The 22,687-nt window shown below is 36.0% G+C and overlaps 2 protein-coding genes across 2 annotated transcripts in view; one reads left to right on the forward strand and one right to left on the reverse strand.

The window, feature by feature from the left end:
• MIER3 (MIER family member 3) overlaps positions 1-10,053 on the forward strand; it is a 38,522-nt gene extending 28,469 nt beyond the window's left edge. The window contains exons 7-12 of the mRNA XM_007944162.2: positions 2,345-2,496; positions 5,066-5,147; positions 6,637-6,731; positions 9,143-9,270; positions 9,351-9,496; positions 9,596-10,053. Of these exons, the coding sequence (XP_007942353.2) occupies positions 2,345-2,496; positions 5,066-5,147; positions 6,637-6,731; positions 9,143-9,270; positions 9,351-9,496; positions 9,596-10,053 (1,061 nt within the window). The remainder of the gene's footprint in view (positions 1-2,344; positions 2,497-5,065; positions 5,148-6,636; positions 6,732-9,142; positions 9,271-9,350; positions 9,497-9,595) is intronic.
• A 7,201-nt stretch (positions 10,054-17,254) lies between these two features.
• The window catches only part of SETD9 (SET domain containing 9), an 8,780-nt gene continuing 3,347 nt past the window's right edge, over positions 17,255-22,687 (reverse strand). The window contains exons 3-6 of the mRNA XM_007944165.2: positions 21,216-21,339; positions 20,843-20,958; positions 20,135-20,240; positions 17,255-17,342 (exon numbers count right to left, since the gene is read on the reverse strand). Coding sequence (XP_007942356.1) covers positions 17,255-17,342; positions 20,135-20,240; positions 20,843-20,958; positions 21,216-21,339 — 434 coding nt within the window. The remainder of the gene's footprint in view (positions 17,343-20,134; positions 20,241-20,842; positions 20,959-21,215; positions 21,340-22,687) is intronic.

Genomic DNA, 22,687 nt, shown 5'->3' on the forward strand with positions numbered 1-22,687 from the left:
GGAAGGAAGGTTGGGCAATCCTACTTCCGTAGTGATACTACCTCGGAAACCCAAGGAGGGGTCGCTATGAGTCAGGGCCGACTCGATGGCAAATAACAAGAAGCAGCAGCTGCGTTCAAAGTGATGAGGGACAGTTGTCCCTAAGTTAGCTTCAGATGTCCCAGCCTCTCTTCCTGCCTCCCAAATACCACACACCCTTGAAGCCCAGTATGTGCTTAAGGCCCTGTATTAGGTGTAGGGCCTTAGGGTAACCATAATGGATGGAGTTAATATTCTCTCAATTCCACAAACTTAGGAAGAATGGTATACTTCCCTGTTTTTGTGTGGCATAAACCCAACTATTTTACCTATTTCAGTTGTTTGCAAAGTATAATGAAACTGGTTCCAGAAACTTCTCTTAAAAAAAAAAAATAATAATCTTACTGCTTCACATTTACAGTTTTTATTTTTAACTTTCTTGCTAATTGAGAATGATACGTACACTGCCACATACACTGGTGAATGTAAAACACTTTCTACTGTCCTGCCACATAGTAAGCTCTCAATAAATGATTTTTTTATTAGTTATAAAAACCAAACCTAACTCACTGCCATTGAGTTAATTCTGACTCATAACGACCCCTTTTGAGTTTCCAAGGTGGTAAATCTCTACAGTAGATTGCCCAGTCTTCCTTCCACAGAGTGGCTGGTGAGTTTGAACTGCCAGTCTTCTGGTTAGCAGTCAGATGCCTTAGGCACTATGCCAGAGATTTGAAGAATATATTGCAGTGGAAACAATGGGATAATGCTTGGCCCATCCATATTACTTTACTGTATAAAGTAGAATCTTTGAGTAAAGTTGGGATTGTATGCTATAAACTATAAACCTTGTTTCAGTGACATTTTATTTATAGTAGATCAGCCTCTTTAAGAGGTTGTGGAAAGTTTACTTCTCTGCTTGTTATTCTTTCCAAACCTTACTAAGGAGGTCTGATTAAACTGCTTCCTGAACCTTTAAATAAAAATTCACTCTTGAGAGGAAATCAATAATGAAATAATTTCATCGATAAATAATGAAATCAATAAGTAGAGAAATAATAATTTCATTATTGGCAGGTACTTTGGTCTTTATGCTATTTTCAATTTTTAAGTTTTAGAGTTTTTGTATAGCTATTTAGGGAATTCTAGAGAAAACTCCAATGAGGTTATTAAAGAATCTACACAGGCTATTTTTATTCCTTCATTGGAAGATTATAAGACACCACTATGGGGTTTTTAAAACAAATACCCTCACAACTGGACCAATAAGACCAATAAGCAACATCATGATCAATGGAGAAAAGATTGAAATTGTCAGGGATTTCTTTATACTTGGATCCATAATCAAGACCCATGGAAGCAGCTGTCAAGAAATCAGATACCACTTTGCACTGGGAAAATCTGCTGCAAAAGACCTCTTTAAAGTGAAGAGCAAAGATGTCATTTTGAAGACTAAGCTATGCCTAACCCAAGCCACGATATTTTCAGTAGCCTCATATGCATATGAAAGCTGGACAATGAATAAGGAAGACCAAGGAAGAGTTGATACCTTTGAATTGTGATGTTGGTAAAGAATACTGAAAATACCATGGACTGCCAAAAGAATGAACAAATCTCTCTTGGAAGAGGTATAGCCAGAATGTTCCTTAGAAGCAGGAATGGCTGGACCTCATGTCACATACATTGGTCTTATCCTGGAGAAGGATATCATGCTTGGTAAAATAGAGGGTCAGTGAAAAAGGGGAAGACCCTCAACAAGATGGTTTGACACAGTGGCTGCAACAATACGCTTAAGCAAAGCAAAGATTGTGAGGTTGGTGCATGGGGTTGCTGTGGGTCAGAGCCTATTTGACAACAGCTAGCAACAACTTGGGGTTTTCTGCTAGACTTTACTGATTAGTCAGTAAATCCAGTCATCAGAAAGGCTTCTTGCTCTAACCATTGGAATCTTCAGCTCATAATAAAGTTAAAATTGTATTTTAAACTTCTACTAATAAAAATCTTTACTTGTTAGATAACCAAAATGCTTGTGCCTTTATAGTTTGTCAGTTAATAGTCTCACTGTAAATCCTATCAAGCAGCTCTGGTGGTATAGTGCCTAAAGCATATGACTGCTAACCAGAAGGCTGGAGGTTCAAACCCACCAGCCACTCCTTGGAAGGAAGATTGGACAATATACTTCTGTAGTAATACTGCTTCGGAAACCCAAGGAGGGGTCGCTATGAGTCGGGTCCAACTTTACGGCACGTAGCAACAACAATCAGGAAGAAGAATAGCAGTCTTTGTGTATTTGAGTATACTCACTATTTTTAATATTCTTTATCAGTGTATGAAAATGAAGACCAGTTACTTTGGCGACCTGGTGTGGTTTTGGAGAGCAAAGTTAAGGAGTATCTTGTTGAGACTTCATTAAGAACTGGAAATGAAAAAATAATGGATCGGATTTCTCCAGGAACACACACAAGGGACAATGAACAGGTATACTTCAGTTTATGTTGAAATATCAGCTAACTAGAGTGATTTCTTGATTTATAATATTTTGTCTCAAATACTTCTTACTTGTGAACTGCTTATCACTTTCTGATAGGATTTTCTAACCTGGAAAATACTGATTTAAGAAAAAAACAAACCATAAACCAGAGGCTTAGAAATAATCACTGTTTGTAGTTTCATGTCTTGTTTTTTTCCTATTACAGAAACATAATTTAGATCTTATTATAAAAACAATTTTGTATCCTTTTTATCACAAAATTTTTCTCTCCTTTGCCATTAAGAATTCTTCGATAACCTCATTCTTGATGACTTTCTGTATCATCCACAGGAATATCACCTATTTAATGTTCTTATGGTTGGACTTTCAGATTTTATGATAAAAGCATTCTTGAACTTTACTTAGGAACAAAAGGAATGTCTGTTAATATAGAAATTTAATGTTGGGGCATTTGATAAGTTGGTATGCCCAACACTCCCCTGATCACAGGTGGTATGGGGTGGGAGTGTTGGGCTCTTAGAGTCTTTAAATGTCTCTAGTTTTGCCCGCTGTCATCATTATGTCCTACTGATGTACCTTTTTTATGCTGTATTGCCAGCCTAGGTGATCTGACTAATGAAAACTTAGAGATAGTTAAAATCAAACTTGAATTCTCAAATACCATAAAGAAGTTGTACTAACCTAAGTTTAGAGTATTGTCAGCCATCTATTGTGTTTTTGTATTGATATTTCATTAAGTTTATAAATTATTATGTGAAGAATTAGCACCTTTAACACATTAAACCTTCCACCTAAGAATATGATCTAATGCTGTATTTATTTGAATTTTTTTTAATCATTCAATTTTTTTTTGAACATCATATGTATCTCATTAATTTAATTATTTTATATCTGAGGTACATATGTGTTTCATGCTGCTGTAATTGGGGTCTCTTTTATTTATAATTGTACATTGCTGATAAAGAGAAATGCCAATTTATTTTTAAATTAATTTTGTTTCAGATTACTGAAACGAGTTAATGATATTCCAGTAGTTTCTCTTAGGTTTTCTGGTTTTAAAGTTATTATCAAATGTCACTCTTGTTCTTTCTTTACCATTGCTGTGTATCTCTTAATCCTATGATATGTCTTACTATGTTAAGCATAATTCTCATAATTTGTGAGTAATGGTGATTTGAGGCCTGCTTCTGATAGAACCAGCAACTCTGGTGGTACAGTGGTTAAAGCATTCAGCTGGTAACTAAAAGGTTGGCAGTTCAAACCTACCAGCCACTCTGTGAGAAAAAGATGAGGCAGTCTACTTCCATGAAGATTTATAACCTTGGAAACCAACCCTAGGGGGCCAGTTCTCTCTTCTGTACGGTCACTATGAGTCAGAAGTGACTCGATGCGGTGGGTTTTGTTTGGTATTGTAGAAGTAATTCATCTAAGGTTTTTGCATTAAGAGTAGTACTGACTCTTGGTTTGATATGACCCATTGCGATTGAGTCAATTCTGACTCATAGTGGTCCTATAGACCCTATTGTAAAACTGTTCCAAAGGATTTCCAAGGCTGTAATCTTTTGAGTAGGAGCCCTGGTGGCATGGTGGTTAAAGCGTTGAGCTGCTAACTAAAAGGACAGCAGTTTTAACCCATCAGTTGCTCCATGAGAGAAAGATGTGGCAGTCTGCTTCTAGAAAGATTTACAGCCTTGGAAATCCTATGGGGCAGTTCTATTTTGCCCTACAGAATTGCTATGAGTCTGAATTGACTAGATGGCAGTGGATTGGGTTTAATGTTTGACTGCCGTATCTTTCTCCTGCAGAGTGGCTGGTGTAAACTATCAGTGGTATTCATCTGCTTATAACTATTAGTGTTTTTATTTTCAAAAATGAATATTGATTTATCAGATTTTTTTTAGCATTGGTTGAGATTATTGCTTTTTAATATAGCCTATTAATATTAGTATCTTTTCTATTATTGAGCCATCCTTGTCTTCCTTGAAACTTGCTTGGCAAAGTAGATTATTATTTAACTTTCAATTGAATTCTGTCTGCTGTTAGTTATTTAACATAGTCACACTTTCTAATAGATTTAATAGGAAGAAATTCTAATTGAAAAAAAAAAACCCAAAAAGACACCTTTTAAAGGGAAATAACTGAGGCCAATAAACTTGTCACTAAAGTGCCAGTCGTTCTGTTCCAGGCCTGCTACTGTTCCCTTTTATTAAAACACTGAAAGGCATTGAGGAGGTGACATTAAGATAAGACCATAATTCTAATTTTTTGCATTTAGAAACAAATCATCTAAAATAGGGCAGTTCACTCAGCTCAGAAGACAGGGAAAGAATGATTCTGGTAGATGACTTCTAAAAGGTGGAGTGAGAATGAGCAAATTCATATGTAGGGTCTGTAGGAGAGTTACAGAGATTGAATGGGCAAACCTACCCTCTAGTGTGCTGAAATTAGCCTGTCGGCCAGAGTTTGTGATGACTCTTACAATATGCCTGTTTCATAAAATACTGTTAAGTATAAACTGTTGGTAATTTTTATTGAATTTTCCTCCCTGTCTCCTAGGCATTATATGAACTTCTCAAGTGTAATCACAATATAAAAGAAGCCATCGAAAGGTACTGCTGCAATGGAAAGTCTTCTCAAGGTAAGAAACACACTCAGGATCAAGCGAGGGAGATGACGGGATGGTCATGGGGGATCAGAATAAGTAAAGTATCATAAAGGACAGAGCAATCCTATAACACTTTTGTAAGATCTGTGTTCATCTTCATAGCAAATAATTTTTTTTCCTTTTCTTGCCCTCTATTTTTAGACGTGCCAGAGATTGTCCAAATACAAATTAGTTAACCCCCTGTCACCTCCACTTTCTTGAAGAAATAGTTACAGAACAAAGCAGACCCCAGAGATGACAATATATCCAAAGTAATTAAAAAGAATGATTTTATGATTTCGTTGAAAAAAGTTGTTTTCTTTCTTTCTTTTTTTTTAAACCAGACAGGAAATGAAAAGGAGATTAAGGATTTTTTTTTAAAAAAACTATAGTGTAATCCACTGAATTTATTGCAAGAAGTGTATTTGTAGTAATCATGTAATAACATTTTTATAATGCTTACGTTTTTGTTTTGTATGTGTCAAGAAAAATGGTTAACTTTTGTTCAGTGCTTTTTGTTATTATATAAATGAATTGCATGCACCGTAGCTTTCATTAAGTATATGTAGAGTGAAAATAACGCTTGCAATATTACACAAATTACTTGGAAATATATGAAAGCTGAAAATAGTATATTTGAACTTGTAGGTTGAGAGTAATCTTTTGAAATGTTTCCTTGTAAAAGTTGCTTCTTTGAAAAAATTACTTTAGGCTCTCAAACTCTCAAAAACTAAATACTGGTGTCTTCCGTCTTGAAATACTATTCACCTTTCTGGTGGACAGCTTTAATGACTTTGGGGACCTGGTCCCCAGTGTCATTGAGTGGGATAGTTCAGGGATAAAGGGAAGTTATAAAATCACTCCTTGGCCCTCTGAAGGTCTTTGGAGTCTCATCTGCTGCCCCTAGTAGTTTTTGAATTTACCAAATGAATGTTTCGAGGATGGCAAATAATGAATGGGCTTTAGTCTTCTGAGAGTGTGCACTATTTCTTGTCCCCTTTGTGGTTCCAGAGTTAGGATAGCACCCCACACACTGACCCTAAATAAGTATGTGTTAATTGTACTTTATTTAATATGACTGATAGCAAATGGTTGCTAATTAAAACATTTGCAGTTTTGATATGAGACCAAAATAAGGCTTTTTATTTCATAAAAGAAATACCTTTTTCCCCTTCATTTGCAAGTAATATGTGCTCATTGGTTTTGTTTGTTTTTTTTTTTCTTTTAAATCAGAGAAATGACAAACAGAAAAACAATGAATTCTCATCTCACTGTGCAGGAAAGAAAAACAGTATTTATGTTTGGGTATTCTAGGCTTTTTGGTAAGATTTATAGTATGTGTACTTTGTTCATTAGAACTGAAATCTTCTAAGATTATGTGTGTGAGTTCATGGCCTTTTACAGGGAAGACATACTGAAAAAAGTCAGTGAATCACATAAAGGAATTTTGAGGCCAATGAATTTTGTTTTGTAATTTCTTTAGAAGGAATGACTGCATGGACGGAAGAAGAATGCCGAAGTTTCGAACATGCACTCATGCTTTTTGGGAAAGATTTTCATCTTATACAGAAGAATAAGGTACATGTTAGTAGGCAAATTAAACCAAATCCATTACTGTTCAGGCGATGCAGACTCAGGAACCTTATAGGACAGGATGGAATTGCCCCATAGAGTTTCTAAGGCCTTATCTTTACAGAAGTAGACTACCACTTCTTTTTCCCATGGAGTAGCTGTGGGGTTCGAACCTCTGACCTTTCAGTTAGCAGCCAAGTGCTTAACCACTGCACCACCAGGGCTTCTTGTTAGGCAGATTGTTTGGTGCTATCAATTTGGTTCTGACTTTTAATGACCTGTGTACAATAGAATGAAACATTGCCTGGTCATACGTCATCCTTGCAATTGTTGCTCTTAGGCAAATTAGTAGACAATTACTAATTTAAATGAATATAAGCATCTAATTTATAAGTCATTGCCTTAAGTAGGGAAAAAAAAGCAATAATGTGTTAATGCTCCCATGCTGTTAACACACCAGTACTACTGTAGTCGTGACTGGGATTCCCTCATAGATGCCACAGCCTGCTCTTGAGATGCTGATAGTACATTATTACATGGCCTTTGACATATGTAAGGAGCCGTGGTGGCTCAGTGCCTAAGCATCTGACTGCTAACCAGAAGGTTGGTGGTTCAAACCCACCAGCTCCTCCGCAGAAGGAAGATGGAACAATCCAATTCTGTAAAGATTTATTGCCTTGGAAACCCAATGGGGGTTGCTGTAAGTCAGAATCGATGTAATAGCATTGGAGTTTTGGGTTTTGACATATATAGTTATACTGTTCTTCTTTTTCCTTGACTTTCATTCTTTCCAAGTGCTTCAGAGGCTAGAGGTCACCAAAATGTTTCTGTTAAGCAGTGAGAATTGCAGTTGCTAAAAGAAAAAACATTAGTTACTAAACCAAAACCAAAACCCACTGTGATCAAGTTGATTCTGACTCCTAGTGACCCTGTGGGACAGAGTTGAACTGCCCCATAAGGTTACCAAGGCTGTAGTTCTTTACGGAAGCAGACTGCCTCATCTTTCTCCATTGGAGTAGCTGGTTGGTTTGAACTGCCTATGTTTTGGTTAGTAGCTGAATACTTCAACCACTGTGCCAGTAGAGCTGCTTTGATTACTAAAAGCAACTGAAAAACGTATTCTGATAGTTTGGAATAGGTAAGTCTCATTGAAATATACTTTGTTTATTATTATCCCTCTTCATCCCAGAGGACAGCAAAGTTCCAAAGTATTTAGGTGGATAGGTCAGTATTTTATGCTTTTTTTGTATGTATGAAAAACCTAGTATCTTCTCAAAGATGAGATGAAGTATTTAATTAATTTAGTAAATACATAAAACTTTTGTCTTAGATTTTAGGTTGACCCTTTAAGTCAAAATAAAAACAATCAGTTTTACAGTGACTTACAGGATTATCCACTCATTCCATTAATTAAGTCTTGCTACTTACCAGACATTGTTTTAGGTGCTATAGAGATGTATCAGTGACCAAGACAGAAAACATTCTGTCCCCAAGAAGCCTCCATTGTGAGAAGACTTGTAAATAATAATGTTTATTGAAAAGTACACTACATATTTTGGTTTAAAAAGCTTGACCACCCTATATTAGTGATCTTTATCATAATATAGTCACTAATGAGGGTAGAGACACAGTAGGTTCCTTACTGGATACTGATTAAGCAGGGGAGAAAATGTTTATTGGATAAGGATACAGAATTAGTCTAATATAAAATGTATGTCTGAATTCATACTTATGGCTGTATGTAGTCGAGGAGCTCTAGTCTATGTGCAGATCCCAGGTAGTGAGACCCAGATACTATTATTGTTCTTTCCAAACTTTGTTGGCATTAAGAGCCAAACACGTGTTGGAGGAGAAATCTCTGCCTTTAGCTAGTAAATCATCTTAAGTTCCAGACACAAGAGGGTGCTGATCCCTCTGCCAAGGGTTCTTAACCTCTTTTGGATCATAGAACCCTTTGAGAATCTAGTAAGTCTTTGGCCCTTCTCCCCAGAAAAAATGTACCTGCATCTAATTTTGGGAGTTAATAAATCCCTACGAAGCACATCCTGGACCCCTCCAGGGCTGGTTAGTCCCCGTTTAAGAAGCTCCACTGTAGGCAGAATCAGAGAGTTCAGTGGAGAAAAGTAATGGATGCCAGTGTTGTAGGGTTTTCAATAAAGGTACCAGATACTTTGTGGATGCACATTTATTTTATAAACTAATACATTCTTTTTTTTTTTTAAAAAAAAAAAAAAGACAACCTTTGGGCTTTTGAAAGAATCCTCGTTATTAAATAGTGTAAATGTAAAGACATTCCTGATAAATACTAATAAAGTATTTAGAAAGTCATAATTGGAATGGATTGATGTTACAATGTTATTTTTAAAAAATGGGTTGGGTTTGTTGTTTTGTTTTTAAGAATCCATTTTATTTGTTAGGTGAGAACTAGAACAGTTGCTGAATGTGTCGCATTCTACTATATGTGGAAGAAATCTGAACGTTATGATTACTTTGCTCAACAAACAAGATTTGGAAAGAAAAGATACAACCATCACCCTGGAGTTACGTAAGTACCATGAACTTGACTTCACTGACTGTTTTAAACTGTAATAAGCAGCCATAAAATTATTGCGGTTTGTTTTTCAGGGACTATATGGATCGTTTGGTAGATGAAACAGAAGCTCTAGGTGGGACGGTAAATTCTTCAGCCTTAACTTCTAACCGACCTTCTGAGCCTATTCCTGATCAACAGCTGAACATTCTGAACTCTTTTACTGCCAGTGACTTGACAGGTAAAATGAACACCATTTTGTGTCTTTAGTATAGCTTGGGGTGAAGCTTGTTTCATGCCATAATACCCCTTAATCAAACCATTTTCCATTTCTTTTTAGCTTTGACCAACAGTGTAGCGACCGTCTGCAACCCCACAGATGTGAATTGTTTGGATGATAGCTTTCCTCCCCTGGGCAATACACCTCGTGGACAAGTAAATCATGTGCCTGTTGTAACGGAAGAGTTACTTACCCTGCCCAGTAATGGAGAAAGTGATTGTTTTAATTTATTTGAGACTGGATTTTATCACTCGGAGCTAAACCCTATGAACATGTGCGGTGAAGAGTCAGAAAGACCAGCAAAGAGATTGAAAATGGGCATTGCTGTCCCTGAAACCTTTATGAATGAGGTGTCTGTAAATAATTTGGGTGTGGACTTCGAAAATCACACACATCACATCACCAGTGCCAAAATGGCTGTCTCAGTGGCTGACTTCGGCAATCTGTCTGCCAGTGAGACCAATGGTTTCATCAGTGCCCACGCCCTACATCAGCATGCCGCCCTGCACTCTGAGTGACCCGAGTGGGAGCCCAGGAACAGTGGGTGTGCAGTACCAATAAACTTGAGGGGAGCTATCAGGTTTGCTTAGTCTTTCACTGGAAGTTTGAACCTTTTTCACTATGACATCAGTGATGTCAGTATGTATAGAACTATATCTTGATTTATCAAGAGTATTTTCATTTTTCAATCCATAAATGTGGAAATGAACTACGATCAGCAGAGTTGGGAACTAAGATTGGACTCTGTGGTGCAGCTTTAAGCTCTGCTTCTCTCTTCCTCATCCTCCAATACCTCCTCTTCCTCCCTCCCTTTTCTATCCTTTTCTGTTCCCCACTGCCCTCACTCCCAATTTTAAAACCTGTAGACAGAGGCCACCAGCTCAAAACCAGCACAGAAGTTCTGAACTGAATGGAGTGGCTTCTTTCCGTGTAAATTCCTTTTGCCGAAATGGATGCAGTGGAATAACAATGTTTACAGGTACCGATCCTGATCCCTGCTCAATGTAGCATTTTTTTGGTTTTATTTTCTTAATTAAAAGCAGGGGTAGGTTTCTTTAAACTGCACAAACATGCAAGGATTTTTTTAAAAAATGGAAACTTCTCTCATGTTATTCAAGTAGAGCACTTCAGTTTACAAAGCAGCAAGTCCATCTTTATGGAAGCCAGCACAAGGAACTATGTGCACATTACGAAGACGCTTGCTTGGATCCTGTTTCAAAATTCAAGACCAGGGCTACCTTACACAGAATGGGTCATCCTACTGCCAGAAGATTTCTGTGTAACTTCATTTATTGGCTGAAAATTTGGCCTGTAAAGATGTGTTCAGATTGGGGTTTTGTCCACCATTGTCAAGATTGTAATCTTAAAATCAGTACCGGTCATTGTATAATTTAGTTTATCCTGAGGTTGTTGACTTGTGGAGGCACAGTGTACGAAGCCCAGGATATTGCCATTCAGTGGTTTACATTTTGGGACACCTCTTAAGTTGTTTGCAGCACTGCAGTTCAAAGTGTTAATATTTAGGAAGAACTTCTAGATTTTACACATAATGCAGTAGAACCTTGAAGTATATTTAAGCTTTTTTGTTTAGCTTGAACATTTGGTAAGAAAAATGTGAGTTCCTATCTGAAGTAGAATGGTACTTTACCACTTCAAGTTTTAAAAAGTGATAGGTGTTCAGATGCATCTCAAACTTACTTTTATTTTTATTCTAAACATTGTAAATGAGAAGCCATGGTCATAAACTTTGACTATTTTGCATTTTTAAATTATAAGGTGAGTTCAAACAATATGTATTACAGTATTAGGATGTAATAAGCTTTGCTTTTATAGAACAGTTAAAACACATCTTTTTTTTTGCACCATCTTAATTAAAAACTTATTTTTTACAAGTTGTGTTGCTTTGCAAAAAATTTCAATGTTTGGCTGCATTGCTGATAATTGTTAAGTATAAGTCGCTTCAAGGTTGTGCTGATGAGTAGATGGGATTTAGTAACCTTAGTAGTGATTGAAAGGGAGGGTATTTATTATATAAACTGTGAACTGCAATGACATCCTTCGTTCTGGATGATGTGTATTCTTGTTTTTCTTTGCAGCATTTTAATGAAGATTGCTTTGAAGTGTTTACGCAGTAGCACATTTACTATAAAATTTAGTTAGAGCCGTGGACAAAAGTAGTTAAGTTAATAACTTAAAATCAGTCTCTAATTTATACATCTAAAGTCTAGCATTCTTGTATGCACACAGTAAATAATGGGTAGCCTGGGCCCTGTGTTGCTTTCTGATATTTTCATCCAAGTCGTCAGCTTCTTATTGCTGTGTTGTTGTGCTAAACTTTGAACCTTATTTCTTGTGTTAATAATCAGTACATTTTCTGTAATTTAGTAAGATACTGGCCATAATCTTCCATTGTTGTAACTTTACTTTTCACTCTGGGTTTACAGTGGCTGGTTTGTATAGAATAATTTACACAAAGATGACTGAATGCTAATACCAGTTGCACTTAAATGAACATGCCCATTCTCAGTAGCTGATGCAGTAATATATTCAGTTTATCTATGCATTGCTGGGATCTTGATATAAGATGGAAACAGTGTTTCTTATCTAAAGTTTGGATTATCAGCAAGTTGAATGGACACTTTAGTTATTTAATAAAGATTTTTGACCAAAATCCAGAAAATGGTATGAGAGAAAAATAAATTCCAGCTAGTTTAATAGATTTTTAAATGCCAATCTGAATTTAGCCTCTTAGAGAGTGCTACCTAGCTGGTAACGTTTACTTTTAATTCCTTGTTAAAATGAGGCAATAATTTGCAAGATTTTTGTATATATGTGTAAATTCTTCATATCTTTTTAGATCTAATTCAATATTTTCTGACTACTTCTGCCATGTATAATACCATTTTTGTGCATGCTTGATGTGACATTCATAATTGTACCACTATAACTTTATCCATGTAAAATAGCTATTTATTGAATTTTCTTTTAAAAGCTGAATTTACTGGGTTTTTTCCTCTCAGTTTAAGCATTTTAACAGAATTTGTTACTGTTTATTAAAAGAATTGCGTTTGAGAGCATGAAAATAGCCAATTTGCAATCATATGAAGAAACAATAATGCCTTTATTATCAAGTGTTAAGCACAATTCTTATAACAAACTGTGATGAATTCTTTTTGGGTTTCTTTTATTCTTTGCCACATTGTTTTCGTATGAACAAACCAAAAATCCATGGTGAGCAATTGCAGTGTTGGCTGATGTATCTTTTATGTACAGGGAATTTGAAGAGGTCTTATACTTATTTAGAAATGTAACTGGTGCTGTGATTATAGCAATACTTTACTTTTGTTAGTTGTACTTCATCTTTTTCATTCTAGCTTTTTAAATGTTTAGTTTTCCTCTTGTCATGGTCAACTGCTGAATTTACTTGAACGATGTAGAATACTGCTTAAAAAATACTAAAATCTGTACAATTAGGTCATTTGTTTCCTTTTTAATTTTTAAAAGGAATTGTGCAATTCTTTCTTTTAATTTTTAAAATTGAGGGTTATAAGTATTTGAGAACGTCAGATCTAATAGAGAGCATAGTGATACTATTTAATTTAACCAAAGTCTCTAGAGAGTATTTCAACTTTGAATGTAAACTAACAAATAAACCTGACCACCAAGGAGATTGTTTGCCCAGAGTTTCAAAGCACATTGTCTACAAATGGAAATTGAAATAATTTATAAAACTATTGACATTACTATGTTTTTTAAAAAGTTCCTAATTTTTTCACTAAAAGGAGGAAACTATTAGTTTTATTGTTAAATATGGTAGATACTAATATTCTTTTTAGATGACCAGTGATTCTAATTGTCCCAGTTTGAAATAAGTACCCTGTGAGTATGAGATAAATTAGTGACAATCAGAACAAGTTTTAGTATCAGATGTTCAAGAGGAAGTTGCTATTGTTGCATTGATTTTAATATTTGTACATAAAAACACTGATTTTTTTGAGCATTATTTTGTATTTGTTGTACTTTAATACCTGGTGTACAGTTCCAGAAATAAAAATCTGGAAATCTTTTTTTTTCTTGGTTCGTGTGAGTATTTGCCACAAACAGATTTTTAATTCAGCGAAATCTTGAACTATCCCAAATGGGTACTTTACCACTATTAAATGGGGTTTAGATATAGTAACATATTTGATAATAAAGCCAGTAGATAAAACAAGTTTTTCTTAAATCCTCTGTAATAGTTTTCCATCTATAATAAGGTTCTTACCATCCCAAAATGAGGATTATCCTTTTAGTTTCATTAAGGAAACACTGATTATGTATTGTTTCAAACACTGTGCTAGGCAACCATTTTTTTTAGGAAGTTGTGGTATCTGAAATTGGAAAATTTTTTGACAGTATCTTTATGATGAACTAGGCTTCCTTGAAAGGAGCTTTAGTGGCACAGTGGTTAAGTGCTTGGCTGCTAACCAAAAAAGGTCGCTGCTGACCAAAAAAGATCCATGGTTCAAACCCACCAGCCGCTCTGTCGGAAAAAGATGTGTGGCAGACTGCTTTCATAAATTACAGTTTTGGAAACCCTAAGGGCAATTCTACTCTGTCCTATAGGGTTGCTACGAGTCAGAATGGACTCAGTGGCATGGGTTTCTTGTTTTGTTTCAGTCTTACCTATAATACTGTTTTATAAACTCTAGTCATATCTTCCCTAAGCCTTCATCTTTTTAAGCTAAAGAACTTAGCCTGATTTCACAAGTTTGTTCTTATATTTCATTTGCTCTAACCAGAGCTTTCTCTAGTTCCATTCTTAACATGCAGAGATCAGACTACATATAACACGTAGATTTTGTGCAAGAGCAAGAAAGGGATGAAATGAAGGCAAAAACCTTGACTCCTTGACTCCTTTGCTTTGGTTACTCATCTAAAACCACACTTATGGACACTGATGCACAGAGGTGCCTTCAGAGGGGGCACAAGTACAAGTATTATAGATACGGCCAAGAATGCAGCAAGTGCCATAGGAGTGCTCCATAGTGCTTCAGCCTTTTAAGGGTGGGAGACATCCTGGAAGAATCATCTCAAGAGACTTTCAGACCTTTTCTACTTTGGTCATTAATTTCCATCAATGGTATGCTTTTGGAACCTGATGTTTCTTTTGCTTCTCAAAGGCCTCATGGACATTTCATCATACACACTTGCATTTTAATTTAGACTAGTCCCTGGGATAGAGTACTGGTCACCGTTTCCCATCCAATAAATGATCCTTAATCATGATCCTCTATTTTGGTGTCTTGTGTGTGTTCTCTGTAGCAAAACAGTGCATAAGGGGCACTGAATTGGCAGTCCTAGATCAGGAAGTCTCACATTTTTTCTAATTTTAATACACAACACCTGGTATTCACTTTAGAGAGACTCCATGTGTATACCTTGATTTTGATGAGAGAATCAGATGTTTTCTGATGTAGAATAAGCATTTGAGAAATGAAATCAACCATTTATGAACTAAAAATTAAGAAAATATGAGAATGGCTATTTTAATGATAAATGTTTTATTGTTAAAAGTAACTTCACTGCATCCCTCCAGCCCAGACCAAGTCATGATAGTAGGCAAACTTTATACCCCTCCTATGAGCATTTGATGGGCAGGATCCAAGTTCTATTTGTATTCTCTCAGGGCCCTTCCCATAGTACTCATTAAGTCTATGTAAGGATATTCTTGATAAGTAGAATGGCTTCTCTACAAGATGAGCCCCTCTGGCTGGCTTCTTAGGATCTTGGGAACACAAAAGACAAATGAAACTGGGAAAAGGTCAGAAATGCTGTCATGGATGCATACACAAGGAGGCCAAGTGTCAAATGGAAGTCCTTTCTCAACAGAATCAAACACCTTAGTTGCCTGAACAATCCTATTGATAGTAAATAAGAAAAAAAAAATGCCTTAAGCTATGAGGCTAATTAACGAGAGATCCTGGGACATGCGTATGTCTCATTCATTCATTCATCAAATACCATCAACTCTTTGTTGGGCAATGTTCTAGGCACTAATATTCCATCGGGCACATTACTGATACAATAAGTAAAAGATAGTATGTCAGATAGTGATAAATGCTACAGAGAAAAAAAAAAATAGGGAAGTAGAATGAGGAGTGTCAAGAGATGAGAGTTGGGGGGGATTATGAATTTAAGTAGGGTAGTTACTCAAGGCCTCAGAGAGGGTAACAGAAAAAACTGGGTATCTGGGGGAAGATCATTCATGGCAGAGAACATGTACAAAGGCCCTGAGGTGGGAATGTGCCTGGTAGGTTCAAAGAGTAGCAAGGAGGTCAGTGGGTATGTGGAGTGAGCAAGGGGGGAGCAGGTGATGAGACGTAATGAGGAGCTAGATCACGTATGTGAAGGACTAGCATTTACTCTGAAATTAGGAGTCACTGGACAGTTTTGGAGAGAAACATGTTAAGATCTGACTGACATTCTTAAAGCATCAGTCTTGGTGATCTAGTCTGTAATACAGATTGGGGAGCAGGTTCTGGGGAACAGGAATGTAAACAGGAAAAGCAATTAGGAGGGTACTGAAATTGCAATAAAATTTAGGTGAAAAAGCTGGTAGTGTAGCAGTGAAGTTGGTCAGAAGTAGTCATTCTGGTTAAATAGATTCCATGATAGGATTCAAGAGGCCCAATAAATATCATCCTCCCCATCTAAGTTTGGAACTGAGAGTTAGATGCAGGAGCCAGGTCAATGGAGATCAAAGTAATTATTACTATAAAACTCTGGAGAAAATGACTTCAGAGCTGTGGCCCAGCTGACTCACTAATGCTCCATCTCTGAATTAGGCTCACTGGCCAGGCTGGTTACAAGCTTCCTGCACAGGAGAGAGCAGCCTAGGACACACTTTCTGCTGGCGGCAGATCCACAGAGAAGGAACTAGAATGGTCTGAGCCAGTGATGCCTAGTTCTCCAAAGATACTCTCAGAAAGTCATTCTTCCTCCCATAGGCGTCTCCTATACCAGGTACATTACTAATAGAAGTCTGCCACATGGAAACATGAGAAGGTGGGGGTAAATGTTCCTTTCACCAACACCATCTTTTAGCTGTATTCTCAGGCTAAAATGATCTCCCTCTTCTTCATTTTTAGCCTTCTGTGTGTGTGTGTGTGTGTGTGTCCTGTGTGGAAACTGTTGTGTTCAAACAAAACGAGTAAATAGAATAACCTTACCCAGCTTAGACCAAGCTTTAAATTAACACAAAGCACACACCAATTAACTGATGGCAACACAAATTCCATTTAGAGTGGGTATTTTTTTTAACTTTAGTTTATTCTGTAAGGATGAAGTTTTTACAGCAGTTTGTACACATCAATAGTACTGCAAGAACTGTTGATGGCTTGGCTTAAATTTTATAAACCACTACAGAAATATATAAAATAAGCAAAAGAAAAACTGAAATTGTAAGGTCAGACAGGTTTTAATCTAATGAGCTACTGTGTAGTTAGATGAAAAGCAATTAATGAAACGGCATTACAAATTTGAAACTGTAATGAAGCAAATAGCTTTTAATCATGGACTTGAAACAAACATAATATCAATATAAACAATAAAAAATTGCTACTCCAATTAGGTCTCAAGGTATTTGTTTACCCATGGAACCCAGAGAAATGAGTAACAAAAAACACTTAGAATTAACCTGACAGTTGAGTAAAAAAACCTAATTTCTGATTGACAGAGTTAGCTGACGATTGTGTAGTAATTTGAAAAAAGCTCTTCTCCTTGCTTGATATCCCTGAGTGCAACAAGAATGATACACCGAAGTGGACTAAAAATAAAGAGAGAAAAATACACAAAAGTTAGAAGTATTAACAGTAATAAGGTCGTATTTTTAATATAAAGTCTGAGTTTATAGATGCAAGTTTCTCTTACATTTCTTACTATCGTCTTGGTTTATGTATTTGATTTCCACGAAGAAATCTCTGATGGAATTATTCTAAAGTTGTTTCTCATTTTGTTCTTAGATGTTGTCGAGTCAGTTCTGACTCACAGTGATCCTATGTACAATGGAATGAAACACCGCCTGGCCCTGCACCAGCCTCACAATCATCGCTTTGTTTAAGCTAATTGTTGCAGCTACTGTGTCAATCCACCTCATTGAGAATCTTCCTCCTTTTCACTCTCTACCAAGCATGATGCTCTTCTCCACAGACTGTTCCATCTAATAACATGTTCAAAGGACATGAGATGAAGTCTCGCCATACTTGCTTCTAAGGAACATTCTGGTTGTACTTCTTTGAAGACGTATTTGTTCATTCTTCTGGCAGTCCACGGTATGTATATTCAATATTCATCCCAGCACAATCATTCAAAGGCATCAATTGTACGGTCTTTCTTATTCACTGTCCAGCTTTTGCATGCACATGAAAAACAAAAAACCAGACTCACTGCTGTTGGGTCAATTTGACTTATAGCGACCCTTCCTTGGGTTTCTGAGACAGTATCTCTACAGAAGTAGATTGCCCAATCTTCCTTCCAAGGAGTGGCTGGTGGGTTTGAACTGCCAGCCTTCTTTAAAAGTCAAATGCCTTAGGCACTACGCTACCAGAGGGCCCCACCCCCTCTGCTGTGCATGCATACGAGGCAAATGAAATTACCATAGCTTGGGTTTGGTTCACTTCCATCCTCAAAATGACATCTTTGCTTTTCAACACTCTAAAAAGGTCTTATGGAGGAGATTTACCCAACACAGTCCATCATTTGATTTCTTGACTGCTGCTTCCATGGGTGTTCATTAAGGATCCAAGTCAAATGAAATCCTTGACAACTTCCATCTTTTCTCCATTTATCACGATGCTGCTCATTGGTCCAGTTGTGAGGATTTTCATTTTATGTTGAAGTGTAATCCATATTGAAGGCTGTAGTCTTTGATCTTTATCAGTAAATGCTTCAAGTCCTCTTCACTTTCAGCAAAGCAAGGTTATGCCATCTGCATATTGCAGGTTATTAATGAGTCTTCCTCCAATCCTGATACCGTGTTTTTCTTCATGTAGTCCAGCTTCTCAGATTACTTGCTCAGAATAAAGATTTACAGTCTTTCTTATTCACTGTCCAGCTTTTGCATGCATGCGGGAAAAAAAAAAAAAAAAGGATACAACCCTGACACCTTTCCTGATTTTAAACCTCACAATATCCCTTTGGTCTGTTCAACTCTTGGTTTATGTACAGGTTCCACTTGAGCACAATTAAGTGTTCTGGAATTCCCATTCTTAGCAACGCAATCCATAATTTGTTATGATCCACGCAGTAAAATGCCTTTGCATAATCCATAAACCACAGGTAAACATCTTTCTGTTATTCTTTGCTTTTACCCAAAATCTACCTGACATCAGCAATGGTATCTCTCATTTCACACCCTCCTCTGAATCTAGCTTGAATTTCTGGCAGTTACCTGTCAATGTACTACTACAACTGTTTTTGAATTATCTTTCACAAAATTTTCCTTGTGTGAGATATTAATGATATTGTTCAATAATTTCCACTCTTTAGATCACCTTTCTTTGGAATGGGTACAAATGTGGATCTCTTTCAGTCAGATGGCCAAGTAGCTGTCTTGCAAATTTCTTGGCATAGAAGTGTGAGCACTTCCAGTGTTGCCTTTGTTTGTTAAAACATTTCAACTGGTATTCTGTCAATTCTCAAGTAGAGTATATCTATTCTATATCATTTTAAAAAACTACAAATCAATACATTTACATAACTAATTACATCTTCCAAAAATATGTATTCAAGTGTGTAAAACTGGTACTACATATGGGATTTTAAAATGACATTATAGTTTAACATTCTTTTATTTATTATCTTTGTGCTCTGCAAAGCTGGAAACATTACTTCAAATAAACTGAAATTAAAAAAAATACTCCTTCTGTACAAAAGTGGTAAGATACTTCTCTATGCATACATTCAATGTTTCTTGTCATTTATCTTTTCCTCTACTTGTTGAATGGTAATGACATTAGCTCCAAAATATGTGGGTAAGAGCTAGTTGTTAAATACACACACACACACACAAAGTTATCAAGTTTTAAGTATAGGGAATAGTCAAAATTTTAAACATCATTCATTTCTTAAAAGGCCAGTTTAACAGGACACCCACCAAATACAGTATGCTATAACCGAATAGTGTAGTAATGTAACCTAACAGTGAAATGGGCAAAAGAAATAATGCATAGTGTAATTTGACCCCTTTCTTCTCCAGTTGGGTGCTCTTAGATGAGGTAGAGAATATGATTCTTACTCTGATTAAAATAAAAATGTATTAGAAGATTTTATGGCTAGGAAAAATAGAATCAATTGGGGAAAAAAACTGTAAGATTAATACTTGTGTAGTACTACACAGACTAAAAATGGGTGATAATGAGCAGAATGAGCTAAATTCATGGAAACACTATAATCTGAAATAGGCTACGTTAAGGTGTGATGAACAAAAAAAGCTGGTAATCTTTCACTCAAAAAAAAAAAAAACCCTTATGCTAATTTCTATACAGCTTTTTCTGCAAAATTTTTTTTAAATGTATAGCATAAGGTAGAATATAGGAACTGCTCTTCTACAAGACTAACCTTTGTTTGTCGTAGCTGTAGGCAATGTTTGGAAGATATTGCTTCAGTTCTATAGGAAAAACTGCAGGCACATCAAATTCCTGATAACAGACATTAGCTGCTCTGTCTAGGAACAAACACATAATTTTCAGAAACAGAGCCTTGATACAAGGTCATAGAAAACAGTACCGGGTTATGATACTTTATGTATGCTTTCTAACTTATCAGAACATGCTTAAAATTTATATATATGTCTTATTATTTACTTCTTTGAGATCAAGAAGAAACAGAGGCTCAGAAAGGTTAAGTAGAAAAGTGAGTCTTCAAATTTATGTCTTCCTAACACCAGAGCCTATGCTAAACATAGCCCCTGATGATCAAACTTTTACTTGTTGAAAAGCAAAGTCTTAAAGAAGGTATGTGACTCACAAACTGAGTCACTGACAAAATAATCTCTACATTAATTATAAAACAAATGCTAAAATTATAATGATCAGAACAATTGTTATCAATTACCTAGAGTCACTGCAAAATAAATAGTATATTTAAGTATTCCAATTAATATATATCATTATTTCCCCCAATTCTCCCTGTGATATATGCCCTAATAAAGTTATAGTCACTTAAAGGCTTTGAATAGCGGAGATGCTGAACTCAACTATTTCTGGCAAACGAGAATTAACCATTGCCATACCTACATCCAGTCTCTGTGCGATGATGCCAACTTACCATTTGAACAATTGTTGACATACTGTCCTACAGCCAGTGGATTATCCATTTCTGAAGTCAGCCATGTACTATCACTCATTTCTAAAGGGCCAAGCCGATCCCTCCCATTGCAAGATCTGAAACAGGTGAAAACATTAGCTAAGGATTGCTCTTCTGTATCTTAAAATTGAATTAAAAATACAAAATTAGCCCTAGAACTAAACAAGTGCAAACATCTTTAAAAAGTTCTGTCTAATCAACAGGGCCAGTGCATTGCCACACAGCAGCTATCTAAATAGATTTGTATTAAAATGAAAATGCTATTGGCCATAGCCATTGTAGGAAGTATGGTTCTATCTCCTATAATTAAATTTGAACATGGGCATCAACTTACCTATACACAACTTTTGATATTCCTTTGTCATTTCCATCAATGAGTACCCCATCCAGGCATCTAAAAATAAATGGATTTCCAATGGACTGGAAAAAGACTGGCTCATACTTCTGATAAACTGTACCTATTATATACAATAAGACAAAGACATATTACAGCAACATGTAAAAATGATAAACATGATAAGGGTCCTTCTCTGGAACATAAACGTAACTTGGAAGAATTTAATTCCTCTTTTTCTAACGTTTCGCCTCCAACCTAGATCATCACATTCTCTTTGGCTGTTTCCCCCCTTTCAAGTGTGCCCAATAGCAAAGGGAGCGCAGAACCAAGTTGTCCATGCAGCAGAATAAATATGACTATCTTGGTTAACAATAACATAAATATCTCATTTTAGGCTTGTTTTTACAAAATCGTATTTTTTAAAAAAAAATTGTAGAATTTGATTTGACATCTATTAAAGAGTACTTTAAGAAATATTGTTTTTTAATAATCAATTAAGTAATGTGGACATACATGAGAATAGGTGAGTCTGACATTCAGGTTGTTTCTCCTTTGACTGGCAAAAGAGAAAATTCATATTTTACTGGGTGCTTCCCATGTGCCAGGTATGTTAATCTATTTATTACATCTATTTTATTATGTGTCTGTTTGCTGGCTTATTCTATTTAGTCTTTATAGCTTAAAAAGAACCTACAAATAGGTTAGCTATGTATGAGGAAATTGATATTCCTTTGCTTAGAGACATAAAATTAAAAAGTAGCTCAATGACTTTTTATAAGTCTGATTTCCATATTCATATATTTTCTACCATACCAAATAATATGTTAGTTTAACAAATAACATATTCTATTACACATTCAATAGTCAATGACCTTTTGCAAAGAAGCTGATTTACTTTCTAAGTATAGTAATCACAGAAAAGTCTTTAATCAGTGATTGGCAGGTTTGAATTTTATCTTTCATGTTTTGATCCATAACACATTTTTGCTTTTAGTTATCAATTCATTAACCCAAACTGACTTATCCTTCAGTGCTTTCTAAATAATCTACCTTATCAAAGTAGGGTATGTTCTCCTAAGTTTAAACACTGACTAGAAAAATTTCCTTAAAAGAAAAAAATGTGTTTCTGTTAAATAGATAGAGATAAGTATTGATTTGGCTGAAGAGAAGGGCAATGTACCAAATGTGAGTGATCAATATGGTGGCACTGAGTAAGAGAAAGACATAGAGAGGTACATGGGAGGTACAGACAACAAAGATGAACCCTTTTGCACATACAGTACTGCGATGTCAGTGAAGGCATGGGTATAAGGGTGGATAGATGGGTGGACAGGCTGAACAATTAGGTATGTCTATGAAATGGGGAGTGTATCCAAGAACATATATAGGGTAGGCAGACAATTGTCCTATAAGTTTATGTGTATGATCTGAATTCCAGGGTGTATAGTAGAGCTGGCAAGAGGCAAGGT

The sequence above is a fragment of the Orycteropus afer genome, unplaced genomic scaffold, assembly GCF_000298275.1.
Source record: "Orycteropus afer afer isolate SDZICR_OR568_19922 unplaced genomic scaffold, OryAfe1.0 scaffold00122, whole genome shotgun sequence".
Taxonomy (NCBI): domain Eukaryota; kingdom Metazoa; phylum Chordata; class Mammalia; order Tubulidentata; family Orycteropodidae; genus Orycteropus; species Orycteropus afer.